Source organism: Phascolarctos cinereus, unplaced genomic scaffold (assembly GCF_003287225.1).
Source record: "Phascolarctos cinereus isolate Bilbo 61053 unplaced genomic scaffold, phaCin_HiC Scaffold_4;HRSCAF=312, whole genome shotgun sequence".
Taxonomy (NCBI): Eukaryota; Metazoa; Chordata; class Mammalia; order Diprotodontia; family Phascolarctidae; genus Phascolarctos; species Phascolarctos cinereus.
Genome location: NW_027555847.1, coordinates 547,943,351 through 547,962,456, shown reverse-complemented (window position 1 = coordinate 547,962,456; position 19,106 = coordinate 547,943,351). Strand labels below are relative to the sequence as shown.

At 35.9% G+C, this 19,106-nt stretch overlaps 1 protein-coding gene across 1 annotated transcript; it reads left to right on the top strand.

Annotated features, from left to right (window-relative positions):
- Positions 1-5,992: 5,992 nt before the first annotated feature.
- GMNN (geminin DNA replication inhibitor) lies at positions 5,993-19,008 on the top strand. Its single transcript, XM_078153566.1, is given in 8 exon segments — positions 5,993-6,136; positions 8,174-8,234; positions 12,369-12,470; positions 14,395-14,548; positions 15,965-16,047; positions 17,677-17,710; positions 17,713-17,786; positions 18,521-19,008. Coding segments are annotated over 7 exon segments (660 nt in total). The 5' UTR covers positions 5,993-6,136; positions 8,174-8,180; the 3' UTR covers positions 18,680-19,008.
- Positions 19,009-19,106: the final 98 nt, after the last annotated feature.

Below are 19,106 nucleotides of genomic sequence, written 5' to 3'. Positions count from 1 at the left end.
GATAAAAAGATGGGCCTTATCTTTCATGAGAAACTTCGGGTCATTTAAAAGGGCTCTATAATTCGTTGAAGGCAATCCAGCCCATCATCCTTTACCTGATCAACTCTGTGCCCAACTCTTTTTCCTTCTGTACTGTCTATCTCAGATAAAATAAGGAATAAAGAAGCTCTACAGTTTTTCCATACAAATGCATACTGTAATCTGGGCAACAGACATTGTTCATCCATTTGGCCTCTCCTACATGGATAGTCAAGTCAAATTCCTTTGTGCAGTTAGAGATCTCTTTCAGAAAGCTCTGCAGTGTTGTGGGGTTTGATGCAGTCAGCACCATGTCATCTTCAAGCAGGACCTCACCTTCCACAGGGAATCCTTCTTCAATTTGGACTCCCTTGGATATCTTCCATCATAGCAGTGAACGCTTCTGGCAAGCATACTCCCTTACCCCCCTCCCATTTTATGCCTCCCTCACCTAATACTTATGATCAGAATTGTGAATTCCCTTTCTATTATTCCCTCCAAAAGTGGTCATCCACTTCAAGATCTTAGGAGAGGAGGAACTGGACCACCTCCCTTGGCAGCTCATTCCATTATTGAATATCTCTAATCGTTAGGAAGTTCCTTACTCAAATTAATAATTGAACAGGCTTATTTCTATTGCTATATCTTTTAAGCAATCTTGAATGATGTTTATGTATGGATAACAGATATTTTGTTGTAAAAAAAAGCCTATAAAGTGGTGCCCTTTTCTACCAAATCAAATTTTTTTCATAATTAACAAATAATAATCACAGTGAGATCTTATCATCTACATTTTCCAGTTAATTGTGAAATGAAAAAGATGTAGCCTACTATTGAATATTAAAACCTACTTTTCTCCTACAAATATGTTTATTGAGTATACCCTTGATCTATATAGATAATTCTCAAAGATTTTTGTATATGTAGGACATTGTGCATATAGGCATTGTTTCCTCAATACCCTTTTTTTTTTATTAATAAGGTCAGATTTTTTTTCACACTTTTGGTATCTTCCTCTTCTTCAGATATCTTTTATATCAGTCCCTCAACAACTTTATGTTCTTCCTTACCTTGACCCTAAATCTGCCTCTTTATAACTTCCATTCACCAAACTAAGCAAAAAAAGAAAAGTCTAATTCCTCTTTCATATTACAATCCTTCAAATACCTGATGACAACTGTTATGTCCTCTCCAAGCTTCTCTTCTCAAGACTACACATTGTCAGTACCTTCCTTCAATGCTTGTGTGGAAGTTCCCCCAAGTTTAGTACCCTCACCATTCTGGTGGCCTTTCTCTGGACTCTCTCCAGCTTGTCAATGTCCTTTGTACACCTAGAAGTGATTATAATACCTCAGAAATGATTGATGGTGGTAGCATACAATGGGACTATCACCTTCAACATATGTTACTTATATTTTTTGATTTTTAAAATTTTTATAGTATCATATTTCTTTAACCAATTGCTTTACTAACATCTTTTCTTAACCTAGCATAGAATAGTGGACTCAAGTTTTCACACATAACCACACATAATATGAAAAATAGAGAAAACCATTTGGAAAATGTCATGAGTTAAGGCAGTTACGTTAAACTGAATTCCATATAAACTATTATAGTATATCCTTTTGAATGAGACCATAAGAAATAGTTGTTTGTTCTCCAAAACAGCTAATAAGCCCATGGCAGTTTTCATAAGAACAGATGTCAGTGTTTTTGAGAGAAATTTTGTAGCTTCTGCCTCTCTTACCAAATAGCTACATTGACATCCACTGAAGATAGGTAAAGCCAAAATACATTTTGTTGTCTTATTATGACCCTTTTTTTCTTTAAGCTTTTACAAAAGGATATTTACTGCAAAAATCCAGCAAAAACAAGTTATAAACATATTCCTCCAACATCTGTAGGCACTCTCCCCTATACTACCTCAGTCCCTAGGGAGAGTGGCTAATGCAAGTATCTACAAAGCATTTGCCCCACCTATCTTTTTCTATTTCAATACATTACTGTAATCTTCCTCGTCCTACTCTGTTCAATAACAGATAATAAAGGCTGTCAGAAAAGACAGGCAGAAACAGCTTAATCATGTATCCACAGAACTAAAATTTGTGCTTTATCAGGTGCAACTAACATTTTATATGAAGTATTATGACTATTAAAAAGCTGTAAAGAAGCAAGAAATGAAAAGATCTTATAATGTCAAATTTGCTGTATAAATCAAAATAGCTAAAACTATGTAATCTTATTCATCTTAAACATGACATAATCCATGGTTTCACCACAGCTGTCAGGTTAATAATTCACCTTGATATATGAGAAGCAATCTTATTGAATGTCATGAAGGATGAATACATATAATTTTTATGTAAGTTCCCATTACATTATTGTTTTCACTATTTTTTTAAAAATAAGGATGAAATGTTTAAAATTTGATTTAATGTTTCATTAAACTTAGGGTTTAGTTTACATGTATTCCTTTAAGTAATATCTTTCCTCAAATATCTAGATGTATTTTCCAAATTTTTTTGATCATATACCATAATCAGTAAAAACATTTTGAACATTCACCCCAAAAATACATATGTATAAATTATATACATGAACTATTATATTGATATGTATACTATGAAGCACATAAAAAATTAGATAATAAAAAAGGAAAATAAACAATATTTTAAAATAATTTTTATTTTATGGAAGAAAAACCTTTTATGATTGAATTTGAAGGTGCTTCATAATTTTTGAAAATCTCGATTTACCACCTTATAATAAAACAAGATGAAAGTCTGGTTATAAGTTCAGATTATTTCAATTGGTTTTAATTGCTGTCATTTATTGGTGAGGTTCACAATTTTTAGCAATAGAAAATTAGTTTTTGTCTTGTTCATCATGACAGCTTCAGACTATCATCAGCTAATATCTCAAGGTATGATATGTGTTTAAAGTGAGGTTCAACATCATAGTGAATGCAATTTCAAATATTAATAAATACTATTTCAAATATTTTCTTGATAATTAAAAGTTATTTTGGCTAACTTCTTATCAAATCTGATTAGTTTGTTATTATGGCTTGTGTTAGGAACAGATGTATCAGCTCTGCCCCTTTTTTGTTGTTGGTTTGTGGTTGAATTAGAAATAATATCTCCAATCCATGGTTTCTTCAAAGGAACATCTTTAAGACATATTTCCATTTTGTGAGGATTAGTTCAGTTAAAGTTAGATAATATAATCCACAAGTCTACTTAACCAGGCCCTTATAAGTTGCATTATTTCCCAATACCCTGAAAGTGAAGGAAGCTACTGTAAACCTTTCCTTGTTTTGGAACATTCATTCTTCTCTCAGGATATCTCAGGCACCATATACATGACCACCTGACATACGGACAGGAATGAGGGTGCTGATAACAATCCCTATATTAAATATTAGTGAAGTTTAATTTCTTTCTTTCTTTTTTTAAATAAAATAAATAAAAGTCCTAGTACTTTCTTACTATTCTCCAAAAGTTCTTCTCCTAAAGTTCCTGGGTACATTCACACCACAGTGTAAATCACTCCACTGGCCTCTCTCATTTCCATAGTTACACTTATTAGTTCATCAGATAAGTTAATTGATCAAAGGATTTAGAATTGGAAGAGACCTGGGAGATAATCTAGTCCAACTGCTTAATTTTACAGATGGGCCAAGTGAGGCACATGAGATTAAGTGACTTTCCAGAGTCACACAGGTAGTACAGAAAGATGTCTGATTTGAACCCATACCCAATTCCAAATCCAATGCTCTTTCCACTCCAAAATGCTTCTCCTTTGAATTTATTTTACACTTAACCCAAAGAGCCCTTGGCCAAAGGAAAAAAAAACACACCAAAAGTTTTTTTTGGAGACAACAGGAGAGCAAGCATAAATCGAGAGACCTGGCTTTTGTGATCCTAAGTAACAGAGTGGAGATTTAATCTCAGGTCTTCTAATTCCAAGTCCAGTACTTTTCCCAGTTTCACGTTGCCTCTAGACCCAGTTCTGCCACTAATTTGTGGTGTGATACAGGACAAGGCCCTTAATTTTTCTGAGTTTCAGTTTTCTCATTACAGAATGAAGGACTAAACTATCATCTAGTTATAACAGTCTACCATTCTAGTTCTTTCTATACCAGCTATTTTTCTAAAGAATTTGTAAGTTTCCTATTTTAGCATAATATATATGTAATATATATATTTAGCCATAAATGTATACACGTGTATGTTATATCTATGTACACATATATGGCTAAAATAGAAAAATATATATTTAGCCTAATACATATATATGTCTAAAACAGAAGTCATACATGTATGAGAAACCCTCAGATAATAACATTAGGTCATATGTAACCATTTCCATACAGCTTGAAAATAATGGGAAACCATCAACTTACCACTGTGAAAAGTCTTTATTAAGCCTCTTGCTAATTTGGTGCCGTATAAAATGGATTAACAGCAGCTAGGTGGCACTGTGGATAGAGTGCTGGCCCTGGAGTCAGGAAGACTCATCTTCCCCAGTTCAAATTTGACCCCAGAAATTTACTAGCTTACTAGCTGTATGACACTGGGCAAGTCATTTAACTCTTCCTTAGTTCTTCATCTATAAAATGAGCTGGAGAAGGGAATGGCAAACCACTCCGTTATTTTTTGCAAGAAAACTCCAAATGGGGTCACGAAGAATTGAACACAACTTAAGAACAACAACAACCCCCCCCAAAAAAAAAACCTCACAACTGAACAACAACAACTGGATTAACAGATATATTCCCCTGCCCTCCTTGAACTCTAAAATCTCAAAAAAAAAAAGTTAAAAAAGATCCAATAGAGAAAGCAGTTCTGGGCAACTGTACTTGGCCAATGTTAGTGTTTCATTTAAGATTTTGTACTTTTATCTTCCTACTCTCCTTTAACCATTTCATGATTTTAAAACAAATACAAAACAAAATTCTACCCAAAATATTACTCAGGCATTTTACAAACCGTTTCTCTTATAAAATATAATCTAGCTGTCCTTGATTCTATAAAACCCCATCAACATTTAGGTGAAGACTTCACCAGTGATCAATCAACAAGCATTTATTAAGTCTAAGGCATCTTGATGGGCACTACCTGACCTCAAGGAACTTATACAGGAAAACAACACGAGCACACACTTTTGTTGTTGTTCAGTTGTGGCCCACTCTTTGTAATACCATTTGGCAGTTTCTTGGCAAAGATATTGAAGTGGTTTGTCATTTTCTACTCCAGCTCATTTTACAGACAAGGAAACTGAGGCAAACAGGGTTAAGTGACTTGCCCAGGATCACACAGCTAGTAAATTTTTGAGGCCACATTTGAACTCTGGAAGATGAGTTTTCCTGATTCCAGGACCAGCATTCTATCCAGGGTGGCCACCTAGAGCTGCCCATGCATAAATATCTAAACACAACATACGTGTGTGTGTATGTGTGTATATGTATACATATATGTATATATGTACACACACACACACACACATATATATACCAAAGCAACTGAAGGGAAGCAAAGTTTTAAAAGAATGCAGTTTAACTTTCTGCAAATTAATGTGGCATAATGGAACCAGCACATAGCTTGGCTCAGAATGATCTGAGTTTGGAGTCTGGATGTGATAGCTAGCCACAACTCGTATTACCTTGGGTAACTCACACCCCTCTGTAGGTCTTAATTTCCTCATCTGCAAAACACAGGGATGGGGTAAACTCATCGCGCAGGTCGCTTCCACATTCGGAAGTTCAGATAAATGGGCTTGGACCTGCATCAGCTCGTCCCTCCCTCAAGCCCTCCCTCTTGCCCAGGTTCCAGCTACCGCTCCCCAGACCACTTCGCAACCCGCATGCGTATCCGCGGCCAAGGGGCGGGGCCGAAAGGAGAGCCAAGTCGCAAAGGAGTTGGCTGCGTCTCCTGGCGGGCCGTGACGCGCCCGGGTGGGGTCACGTGATCGTTCTGGGGGCGGGCCCGTGGCGTTCCAATCCATATTTAGTTTCTCGAGCTCGCGGCGCCGCTCCTGTGCTTCTGTGCTGGCTCTTCCTGGGACGCCGCTTTCGCGTGCGTGAGTGTGCGCCGTCAGCACCAGGCGGCGGTCTTCCGTGAGTAAGACTTGGGCAGGGAGCGGCGCGCGGCGCGGAGAACTAGAGGGAGAGGCCGAGGGCGAAACCTTCTAAGGAATCCCTTGTACTCTTAGCCCTTAGCCGTCTGCGAGTGGTAGTTGGGTGACGCCCTATGTGTCAGGTAGTTTTCCTTTTTTCCTTGTTTTTTTGTTGTTAAGAAGATTATGGGAGGGGAAGAGGAGGCAGTTCGTTTAAATGGTTGTAGGTTTCGGAGGACCGAGAGGACGTGGAGCTAGCCTCGTTGGTTGGTTCAGTTTTGGCGCGTTGGGCTGTCCACGCCCCTGATTGGCTGTCCGGGAGCGGCGCGAGCCGGGAGCCTTCCCCCGAGGATGGCCTTGCGCATGCGCACGCGTTTGCTGCACCGGCGCCGGCCGTCCTTGTCTACCGCGCCCGGGTCACCGATTCGGCCTTTGGAGGAGCTGTGGTGGAGCTCGGAAGCCTGTGACTCTGCTGGCGCTTCCCATTATCAGCCCAGGAATGTGTCGGCGTTCTGGGTGCAAGGGCTGGAAGGTAGCATAGGATCTTAACCTGGGACCTGTGAACCTGATTTTTGAAAATATTTTGATAATGTTTCAGTATCATTGATTGCCTTTGTGCATTTAAAACCATGCTTCTGAGAAGGGCTTCTTTGCCAGACTTCCGTAGGGGTCCATGAAACGAAGTAGGTGAAAAACTGCCGGCATAGGAATGTTAGACCTGAAGAAACCTGGAAAAACCTTAAAGGTGAACTAAAATCGGGAACTAGCACCCAGAGGGAGAAAAAGTGACTAAAGCAGTGGCAGAACCTAGCTCTTTAGATTTTAAACCCAGTTTATACCAGCTGCTTCCCAAGTGGTTCTTATAAAAGACATTTTTATCTTGATGATAGTACCGATGGTGGCAATACTTTCATTCACTCAGTAAACTGAACATTAAGGGGGACCAGGTGTCTAGAAAAATCCTTTCTAGATTTTAGATACAATATAAAACAGCTAAAGGAGGAGGGTTTAAGGTGAAGAAATTATCAGTATAAAATGGGGACAGTGGGACATTAGGTCAGCCTCTCAGAAGACTCACATATTTTGCAGAAACAGATATACCAGGATTAGAAAAGGGGGAAAGCTATTCCTACTTAGCAAAGGAAATATCCTTAGTAAAGTTGAAAGCATTGTAGGGCAGGCGGCCGGGGGAGGGGTGGGGGGTGGTGGAGATGATAGGGGAAGTCCTTAGAAATGAGTCTAACTGGTGTTTTTCAGTTTTCTAGATCTCTTTACCCAAATCTTTTCCTTAGCCTTGTATCTCTCCTTTCAGTTCATATTAAACACTGGAGCACTGGCTTTTTCTTTTTCCCCTAGATTTTAAAGAGCAATCAGATTTGAGCCTATCATTCTCTAATATAACCCAACCCAACTTTGGAACACCAGGATTGCTGGAAGTTCTCTTTGTATTGAATTATGACGTGGGATCACTCACATCCAATTAATTACATGTATCCTAGATTCCATGGTGCTCATCTTCCTAGAGTTTTGAGACTCACTCCTGTATGGGATAAAGATCATTATTCCCAAATCTTTATGTTTTGGCTGTGGCATATAACTGTTTTAGAAGTAAGTTTTTGTAGCAAAAGCTTAGTATGAATAGGGTAAAATATGTACATCAAGAAATCTGTGTCTTTTTTATTAACTGTCATAAGGCTAGACCTGGCAGGTCTGAGAGATAGAGAGAGAAGAAAAGAGGAAAATATTTAGCTGGTAAGAGGATAGTAGTTCACCAAAAATTTCCTTAGGTTGTTTATGGTATTTGTGTCGTGCATGCCTATGAAATAATGTTGTAGTTCAGTCTTTTTAATTTAAGCATATTAAATACCTACTGTATGTGAGACACTTTAGTAGTTTAAGCATTTGCTTTAAAATTGTAGGTTCACTTATTGATATACACTGCTCTTTAGAGTTTGCTTGTCTATGGAACGTACACTTTTTTGGTCTATTTTGTATATTTCTATTCAGGTCTTATTGATCTGAAATCTGACTTTTTCAGCTTTTTGATGAATTCCAGAATGAAGCAGATGAAAGAAGAAGGGTCCAAAAAAACTGTAAAGGTATTTGGCAACTTTTTATCTATAACAGAGTTGTAGATAAGTTTAGAAGCATCTTATAACAATAATAGCCCATTTTTATATACTTATTTACATTGTCATTCATTCCTCCCAGATAAGGTAAGCAAGTATTATCTCCATTAGTATGACTTGGCCTGGGTCTCATAATGAAAGTCAGGTCTTTTTTCTGGTCTGTGTTTTTGCACGTAGATCAGAGCTGCTTTCTACTAATGAGAGTAAGCAACTGATTTTTTAAATTAATTTTTTAAATTACCATTTATTTTCCCTTCCTCTCATGTTCTTCTCCCATTGAAAAAGAAAAACCCTCTGTAACAAATATGCATAGCCAAGCAAAACAAATTCCCATTTTGGCCACGTCCAAAAATTTATGTCTAATTCTTCATCGTTAGCCCATTACCTCTTTGTCTGCATATGGGTAACATTAGGCAGAAGAATGATTTAAAAAATGAAGAGACATGGATGTGGAGGGATGGTATTTTTTTTTAAACAGCTATAGGTTTTTAAATTTTGTTTTACTTGCCTTGATTTTGTCCTAAGTTGTTCCTCTTTGCTGTCAGGCTATGGAATGTCCCAAACCATCTATAATGGACATTAGTTTTTATTATTTTTGATATATCAGTAGTGGTATTATACAATACAATAAATATTTATTTAAAACATTTTCCTTGTCCTCATGAAGCTTATAGTCTTGTAGCACAAGATTTCATGTTAAGTGCAATAAAGAAATTATAAGTTAAAATGGAAATCCAAGGTAGAATGTGGCTACCAACTAGGAGGATCAAAGAAGGCTTCCTAGAGAAGGTGGCAAATTTGAGTTGGACGTCATAATTTAGTTCAACAAGGCTTTATTAAATGCTTATTTTATGCTAGATATTGGGGGATACAAAGACAAAAGTGAAGACCTATTTCCTTTACCTCCCGAAGCATACATTCTAGAAGAGCCTGAATTCACATCTAGGTCTTCAGACTCCAAATCCATTGCTTTTCCCTGACTATATCATAAGGTAGAGTTCACATTACAAGGGACAAAGAAAAGGCCTATAACATCATAGGTTTTCCAGTGAGGGCTCAGAAAGTTAATGAACATGAGAAGATGAGAAAGTAAAAATTATAAGTAAGAGGAAACTGGGTCATCATTTTATCTAGATTAGAGCTATGTTGCTGATTAAGTTTTCCAATCCATTTTCACTGAAACAATTGAAATAAATCACACAGAAGCAAGTTAGTTAAAGGCACTGGAAAAGAGTTATTTAAGTTTTGACACTTTATGACAGAAGCTGTTTACATGGTCAGAGAGAGTAGGAACCTAGCAATTTTAAAGCCTTATGCAACAAGTGGATAGGCACCAGTTTTATGTTAGTTTAGAAAATGAAGAATATGTGTTCTTGTGAGTATATAAAGCTGATATAATTCTGGATGATGGATTTTATTTTAGGAAGAGTTTAGTATGGAGGAAACACTACTAGACTATAGAGGTTCTAGTTTTAGTTCTGGCATGAACTAGAAGGATAGGAAGTTAGCAGGTAAAAAGGAGGAGGGAGGAGGGATTAATGGGTTTGAATATTCTCCCCAGATGGAGGGAACAATATGAGCAAAGGAAAATGATCATGCCCTATAGATGGCCTTTGAGGTATTTTCTAACTCTAGATTCACTGTTTCTGATTCTGTAATAGTAATTAATGTGGGCCACCTGGGATACATGGGAGATGTTAGTATAAGAAAAAAAGTATAAATTTTCGTTTTGTGAAATGTGAAGTAGTTTGAGTCTTTCCTTCCCTCCCCCACCCCTACAAAAAAATTTTGGAACTGGTTTAGAGAGTATATTTCTGAGTATAAAGTATGTATAGGGCATGCTTTGTTCTAATAGATTTACTTGGATTGTGTGATTAGAGCTAGAAAAAGGACTGCAAGGATCACCTAGTCCAGTCCTTTAATTTTATTGATTAGTTAACTAAGGCTCGCAGAAGGGAAACTACTTGCCTAAGGTCACACCAGATACTAAGTAGCAGAGTTGTCATTTGAACCTATCCCCTTCTCCAAGTTTAGTGTTCTCATTGTATTTGGACCTGGGGTTTGCTTGGTTTTTCTAAATTCAGGACTATTAGGGGGTCTTCATATCAAATAGAACTTAAATAACTTTTCAAACTTAGAACTCATTTGAAAAGGGTCAAATTTCATTGTTTGCTATATAGTCGTACAAATACACATGAAAGAATAGGGGAGAAATCTATTTACAAGTATGGACTAAGCACAGTCAACAAACTCTTAGCAGTGAAAACCCTTTGATGGGCTCACTATTTTATGCATTGAATTGGAATGATTAGGACCCTAGAATACTAGTTAGGAGACCTGGATTCTAGTTTAGCCATGTTACCTTGGATAGGTTGTTTAATCTCTTTAAGATTTTTCCTCATTCATAAAATGAAGGGGAATAAACTTTTGGTAATCTTTAAGGTTCCTTGCTGTGGCATTTTGTGATGTTCTATGAATTATATGAAATGATGTAGTTAATAACAAGAATCTTGCATATTTAAACATGGTGGTCTAATAATGCACCAGTTTCTTTTGGTTCATTTAGACCTTAGTAATGGAGAGTGGTTAATTTTTAATTAGCTAACTGCTTCTTGTATTTTGTCTTTGAAAGTTAAGCTTGCTTCTGTTTGTCAGGAGACTATTGACTAACTGTTGTAGTCTATAGTGTATCTGAAATGTTAGTAAAATGTTAGTTCCCACAGTAGCCGGCATTTTCAGTTGAATAGTAATATAATAATCAACTTCAGAAAGGTGAACTCTTGTCATGTGAAGTACAGTACAAATCAGTAACTTTCTCACGCTGGTATAGTATCATGTTCTAACTAACCTTGTTTGACTATCCAACATTGTTTGCCATCCCCTGATGGCAGTATAACTAATGATTTTTTTGAAAATAAAAAGCTTTCAGTCCAGGAAATATACAGGATATTTACATTTGACAAGGAAGGTGATGAACACACAGTTCCACAAAACAATGGCTTGGCTGGATCAGAGTGTTTTAACTGTGCCCCAAGCAAGGAAATTCTAGCAGTCTTTTGATTAATGGGTTTGAAGCATAATTGCTTGTATATTTAGGTAACCCTTGAAAAAGTTTGCTAAATAGAGATTTTAAAGAATGACTCACCTGATTTTATTTAGTAGATGATTCCTTTAGTTGTATAATTAGATTTTAGGAAATCAAAATTTTTAAAATACAACAAGGAAATCTTGCTATTTAAAGATAACAGACGGGGCAACTAGATGGCGCAGCCTTGGAGTCAGGAGGACCTGAGGTCAAATCTGGCCTCAGACACTTGACACTTACTAGCTGTGTGACCCTGGGCAAGTCACTTAACTCCAATTGCCTCAAAAAAAAAAAGATAACACATTACAAGTCCTTTGTAAAAACGCATAAACAGCCTCTTTATATTTATTCTTAATTTGTTCATTGGGTTTTATTTAAAGTGGGATGTGTATGTCTTAGGATAGGATTGAGCCCTTTTTTAACTTTCTCATATTTTATAATATCTATGACTTTAGCAATTTTTTCAGGAAGGGGAGAAATGTTAGGTTCTTCTACCTCCTTCTTTCACCCCTCCACCACTACCCAAGCCTATAAATTGAAAGTTTGAAGAGGATGCTGGCTTGAAAAATCAGAACCTTGCCGATAACTATATTAGAATATGTCAAGCATATCTATTGACTAAGGTAGTGTTTTTTTTATTGAGTAAGGTATTATTCTTAATTTGTTTAATTAAGCTTGTGTTTTTATTAGCCAAGTAAAGCACAATATAATCATATATGCTTTTCTTGTAAGAAATTTAAGGATCTTTTCTCTTTGGGGAAAAAGGTGTTTTGACTCAAGACAGTGTCTTGCACATAGTAGGCACTTAATAAAAGTTTGTTGTATTAAATTTAAAATAGCTAAAATTCTTTTATTGAAAGAGTTGCCCAGTTATAAAGTGAAATTTCCACCTATAATTCCAAGAATAATGTATCAGCATTAAATATTAGCAATTGTATTTTTTGTTGTTGTTATGATAGTCATGATACTAATTATAAATATAGTTATTTAATAGCCAGACAATCTATCTTAATTTGTAGAATTACTTCTTGGACAACACAGATGGCAGCCTTATACCAAGACGAACACTCAAGATGATTCAGCCATCTGCAGCTGGTTCTCTAGTTGGCAGACTAAATGAGGTATGTAGTGCTGGGATAGGATGATGTAAGTATTAACAGGAACATAGTTCTGGTATCTCCTAACTTAGAAATACATATTATTGAAGTAGAGGGATAGTTGAATGGTAAAACAGTCATTGTTCCTAGAATAAATACTGTTCGCAACTCAATATGGGGGTGTTCAAAATCCTAGATTGAATTGAACTCTGTAGTGCAAGAGAATATTTTAATAATCTGTGAACATATCTATTAATTTTTTGTCCACTTGAGAGTTGAAGAAAACATCAAATGGTGGTGATCTTGAGGACACCACTGTGATTGGATTCTGCATTTCTGCTAGCTATTGAGTTTAAGTGGAAAGGAGGTTACTTGTACTACAAGTTAAAAATGTTAACATGTGTCTACTGCTTTAATGATTGTAATAGGTCACATTCATGTAGCACTTTATACTTTACAACATGGTTTCCTAATAGCAACTGTGAAGTAGAGTACAAGCATTATTATTGTGTCCATTCTTCAGATGAGGAAATTGAGGCCCAGGAAATTTAAATAATTTGTCCATGTTTGTGCCAGGTGACAAGTGGTAGAGCTGAGACTTAAACCTAGATATACAATCTCTGCATCTGGAGCCCTCTTCTGGTGAAGCTCAATAACCATACTTGACTTTTTTATCCTTTGAGATTCTTGTCCATGTCTTCCTGTAAATCTTAGAAATGGGCATGGTCTGACACTCTGGAGTTCTTCCTCCAGGTCTTTTAACACTTTTGTGAGTAGTGGGAGAGCCATTGTTAGCTTTTGTTTATGATAAATGACCATCTACCTTTTTTATTTAAGTTCATGATAAATGATGACTTGCATGCAAGTCATCTTTAGTAACATGTCATGACCTACATATGACCAATATATTGCTCCATTACAGGGTCACCTGCAATATTTTTTTATTTTTGTATGTGTGTATGTGTGTGTGTGTGTGAGAAACATTTTATTTTCAAACTTGTTTTTCTAATTACATGTAAAAACAACTTTTGACACTCATTTTTAAAAATTTGAGTTCAAAATTCTCTCCCACCCACCCTCCCCTAACCCCTCAATGAGAAGGCAAGCAGTTTGATATAGGTATATGTGTGTGTGTGTGTGTGTGTGTGTGTGTGTGTGTGTGTGTGTGTGTGTGTTTATGTATATATGTACATACACACAGTCATTCGAAACATTTCCATATTAGTCATGTTGTGAAAGGAAACACAAACCCAGAAAAAACAAGAAAAATAAAAAAGGTTTTAAAAAGTATGCTTCCATATGCATTTGGACTCTATCAGTTTTTTTTCTCTGGAGGTGGATAGCATTTTTCATCATAAGTTCTTCAGAAAATGTCTTGGATCATTGTATTGCTGAGAATGGCTAAATCATACATAGTTCATCATTGTACAGTATTGCTGTTACTGGGTCACCTGCAATTTCAGTTCTTTATAGATCATGGTGTTCCATGACATGGCCATATTGTTTTATTATTTATAGATCATTATGTTTCATGACTTGTAGCCATATAGCATCACTGGGAAAATATTGGTGTTGAAAAACACCTACATGTTTTTGTAGGAGACAGGTTTAAACAATCCCCCTTGTCTACATATTTATTCACATGGAACTGAAAGAAAATTTGTAGCTAAGATTTAAACTGTTAATCTATCATAACTGTTGCAGATAATGTGGATCACATTTAAGTTTATGAACTTTAACTTTATTTGATAGAATTTAAAATGGTTTAGTATTTATAGAATTGTAGACACACTAAAAATGTGTGTGAATGAATACTTAAAGGTTAGTAGCTTAACACTGAGAGGTTAAGTTCTTTGTTTTGAGTTAATACATGGCTAAAAGACTGCCTACTATATGTAGTTTTCATGTCCATTCAATCAAAATTAGTAATTGTTACCTAAAATTTCAGTCGACTTCTATCAAGGCCTTATCCAAAAGGAAGCTTTGGAATGATCAGCTAACATCCAAGTCTTCTAATGCTGAGGTTGCTATAGACTCGGAGCACAGTGAAATTGAAAACCTCGAAGGAGTCTCTCAAGAAGCCTTTGATCTCATGATTAAAGGTATGTAAATATTTGTTGCTTATATGTTACTATGATGTCACCCCATCAAAGCTTTTCGCAGATACCTATCATAAGTCCTGTTATGGCTTCCAGTTTAGGTAAAAAGTATCTTCCTTCCTGAGTTCCTTTGTGTTGCTGATAAAATGTTTGTTGAACTAAACTTCTCTCTACTTTTCAGTGGGTTGCCAATGTGCTTCTGTTGCTTATTCTTCAGTTATGAAACTTGTGGTGTGAATGGAATGTTTATTTTTAGGTATTTTGCTTCTATATTTATGCTAATAATATTTTTCATCTGTATTTAACACCAACCATATGCATTTTACTGTTTGTGTGTGTGTGTATATATATGTGTGTGTGTGTGTGTGTGTGTGTGTGTATATATATATATATATGGCACCAAATTATACTGATAGTCTAGTTTAATATTTTTTTCTCAAAAATTTGTTTGGAGGTTGATTTGCAGTGCTAATGAATTAAGAACGGAAAGAAATTTGACTGAAAGGTAAAGGGTGGGGTGTGAGTGAGCAACAGAATGAGAAGTTGTTTATTGAATCAGTAATAATCCTAGAAATTGAGAACTACAGTGCTGAATTCTATCTGCGTGGCAAGGGAGAGTTGACAAACTACAAAACAGATGTTTTAATTGTAGAAGTATCAAGAGAATTCATAATAGATGAAATAAATCAAGTGGGAAGTTTTGATAGTATTTGCTTTTTTCCTTTTTTTTTTAAATAGTAGACTTGTGATTTCTTTATAAGGAGCTCCTTCTGCCAATCATGATTGCCACATACTCTGCAATTTATAGTCTTAAAGAATTTGATGTGACACTTGGGAGTTTAAGTGCCTTGCCCAGGGTCACATAGCCTAATGTGTCTAAGGTAGGGCAGCTGGTGGATAGAGTACTGGGTCTGGAATCAGAAAGGCCTGAGTTCAAATGTGACCACCAACATCTACTAGCTGTGTGACCTTGGGCAAGTCACTTAACTTTTGTCTGCCTCACTTTCTTCAGTTAATGGTGATGTAATGAGATATTTGTAAAGTGCTTAGTGCAATGCCTAGCACATAGTAGGTGCCAGCATACAATAAGGATTGAACCCAGTTTTCCCAACTCTGAGGCTAGCCCTCTATATACCATATAACTTATATTCTACACCACTCTTTCTCCCTGGAACTTATTAGTAGGAATAAAATAGGCAGACTGATTAGATTCTAATAGAAAAATTAAAAGAAAAAGATTAAGTGATCAGAAATAAACTTTTTTCACGTGTGAGATAGAATTGACAACCATTTCACATAAATTCCTAGACCTAGTTTGTCTAGGTTTACTTGGTGTGCTTCAAGAATCAAAATAATTTGTTAACTTCTGTAATAATAAGAGTTAAGATTAATTTTAATATTTATTTTTAATCACTGCAGAAAACCCTTCTTCTCAGTACTGGAAGGAAGTGGCAGAAAAACGGAGGAAGGCTCTTTATGAAGTACTGCAAGAAAATGAGAAAGTATGTATTCGATTCTAGTTGACTTAGTGTTACTGTGTACCGCCCTCCCTTCCCCCAGCCTTCTCCCTCTAACCTTGAATGTTTCTCCATTGCCTAGGTGTTATGTGCTTAGAGAATAAAACACACTGATTAGCTTCAGCACAGCATAATGAAAGAGGCAAATGTTAAAAGAATTATTACATACAGTATAGCTGTTATGGTGAGAAATACACAAAGCTATGTAGAATGGGGAGAAAGGGGCAATTTTTTATTTGATCCACACTATAACTACCTATTAGTAGAGTGAAGCTTTGTAACTAGGTTTTACAAAATGAATGTGTCCACTGTTGTGAATTTTCTATGTGAGAATAACTGTTATGTAAAATAGTTCTTAGATAATATTTAATCTACCTGGATGTTAAGCTGATATCTTAAACTTACCATGTTCCAAACTGGACTCATCATCTTTTACTTTCCCTAACTTTTCTATTTCTTTTAACATTACCACCATCCTTCTAGTTACCCAGGCTTAAAAACTGAAAACATCCCTGACTTCCAGCCTAGATCCTTCCCTTCCCCCCTCCATCTAGTTAGTTAAGTTCTGGTCATTCTGTTTTTTTAATATCTCTTGTATTCCTTCGTTTTATTCCCACTGTAAGTATCTAGTTTGGGTCCTTATTTCTTCTCACCTACAATATTACAATATCCATTTGAATTCTTATCTTCTCTCTGTCCTATCCATTTCTGATCCATGCTTTGTACCATTATCCACATAATCTTTTTTCTTTAGGTTTTTGGGTTTTTTTGCCTTGCACCACAGCCTCAACAAACTCGTCTTTCCTCCTCCCATTGATCCCTCCCTTCTAACAAAGAAAAACAACACCACTGCTTCTGATAGCATTGCAGCATTTTGTTCTCACAGTTCTTTTCACTTCTATCAAGAGAGAAATGTATTTCATTATGTTCTCTGAGACCAAGATTGTTCGTTGCAGTTAATCTGAGTTTTTTCTGCCTTTCATTGTTTTCATTTACAGTTTTATATTGTCTGTATTGTCCTCTTGGTCCTGCTTCCTACATAACCTTCTTAATGTTATCACCCCATGACTGTCTTGCTTGTCTGTCCAAAGTATTTCAGTGGCTCTCCATTCTTTTCCCAAAAGTACTACAGGAGACTCTTTGGCTTGCTAGTCAAAGCCCTCCATAATCTGGCTGCTGGCAAGCTTTCCAACCTCTGTTTCAGCCAGGCTCTATGATTTTTCATCCTCATTATTATCCTTCCCTCTTTGATCTCCATACTTTTACTAACACCATCTACTATTCTGTACTCGACTACCCCCAGTCTTTCTCTCTGTGTCAAAACCCTGCCCTTCTTCAAGGCTCACCTCAGATACTTTCCCTGAAGCCTTTTCTGGTATCCCCTTCCCCTCACCCTCCTTCAAAATTTCTTCAGATTTCTTGGGATTTTTTTCCCAAGCTTTTTATTTTAATTATTTGCCTACAAATGTAGGCTGCCCCCTTTCACCCCATTAGATTTCAAGCTTCTTGGGAACAGGTACTTTGTCACATAATAAATGTTTAATACATATTGTCTTGAATTAAATTCCTACCATGAAATATAGACAGCTTATAAAATTGTATTTGTATTTTTAGCTACATAAAGAAATTGAACAGAAGGACAATGAAATTGCCACCTAAAAGAAGAAAATAAGGAACTGGCAGAACTAGCAGGACATGTGCAATATTTGGCAGATATGATAGAAGTAAGCATTTTTAGTATTTATGAGACCCTTATAGAATTGATTTCAGAAATTTGATGTTGATTTTTGTTGTATTGGAGACTTAATTTTGCCATACCTAGTTTTAGTTACATCCTTTAAACAGCAAACCATCCCTTCCGAAGTTCTAAAAATAGATTTAACCTCTAAACTCGAACATACTTTTTTTTTAAAAAGTCATGAAATGTCTGATTGTTATAGGAATTTTTATTGACTAATTTGAAGAACCAAAATGGTATGATTTTTACTATTATAAAACTACTCAGTCGTTTTTTTAACACAAAAAAAAAATTGATGCTTTTAGTCCCGTTTTTTTGAGGCTGCTAATATTACACCTGTTTTGTTGGCACTTTCAAAACAACTGGTCTAGTGAAAACTCATTAGAATTAATGGTCATTAGAATTTTAGGCCCAAGATTCATACAAAGTGGTTTAAAAAAAAAGGTACTTTGCCTTCACTTTTTAATTTTCAAACTTTGAAATTGCTGCTTTAAATTCAACAGTTTACAGTAAGATGTTTTCTGTTTTGGTAGGATGTGAATATTGAACTATTTCCAACTGTTAGTTACTGGATCTGTCCAAAGGGCTTTATTATAACATATTTTTTTTTTAACATGGCTCCTGAGTATGTGATTATATAGAGGACCTAATATATCAATATACTGATGATATGCAAAAGCTTTAAAGTTTTTGTGCTGAAATAATTTTCATTCTTTTTAGAGGCTAACTGGCCAGTCTCTAGAAAACTTTGAACCACAAAACAATTCAGCATTTGAGGATTCTGATTCAGGAGGTGAAGAACGAGTCAGAAATCTTGAAGAAAATCCCCAGATTGACACATGTGATGAAAGAAATGCTTCTTTACCTACCAATGGATGACCACATATATAAATCTTTTATGTTTGACTGTTGGGAAATAACACTGCCAAAAGTAAACGTCCGCTTTAGTTTCATCTTTGGGTCACTTTTCTAAGTTAGTGAAAACCTTGAACGTTTGGCTCTTTTTTTTTTTTTAACTTGATGCCTAGTGACAGAATTAATTGTATTCTGCAAACTGTTATGGTTTGCTTTGGGACACTTTTGTATTAAAGTACAAATACTGTGTATTTTTAATCTTGTGATACTTTATGTAAATAGCATCTTTTCAGTCGAGTCTGGCATGACTTACATATACTTGACAAATAAACTTCAATCTCCCATCCAAAAAAGCATTGCTTACATGTCTTATTTTTGTAACTGGGGAATATGAATGTTTGGGAAGAGTGAATATTATTGTTACCTCATTTTCTATTTATGTTGTGTATTT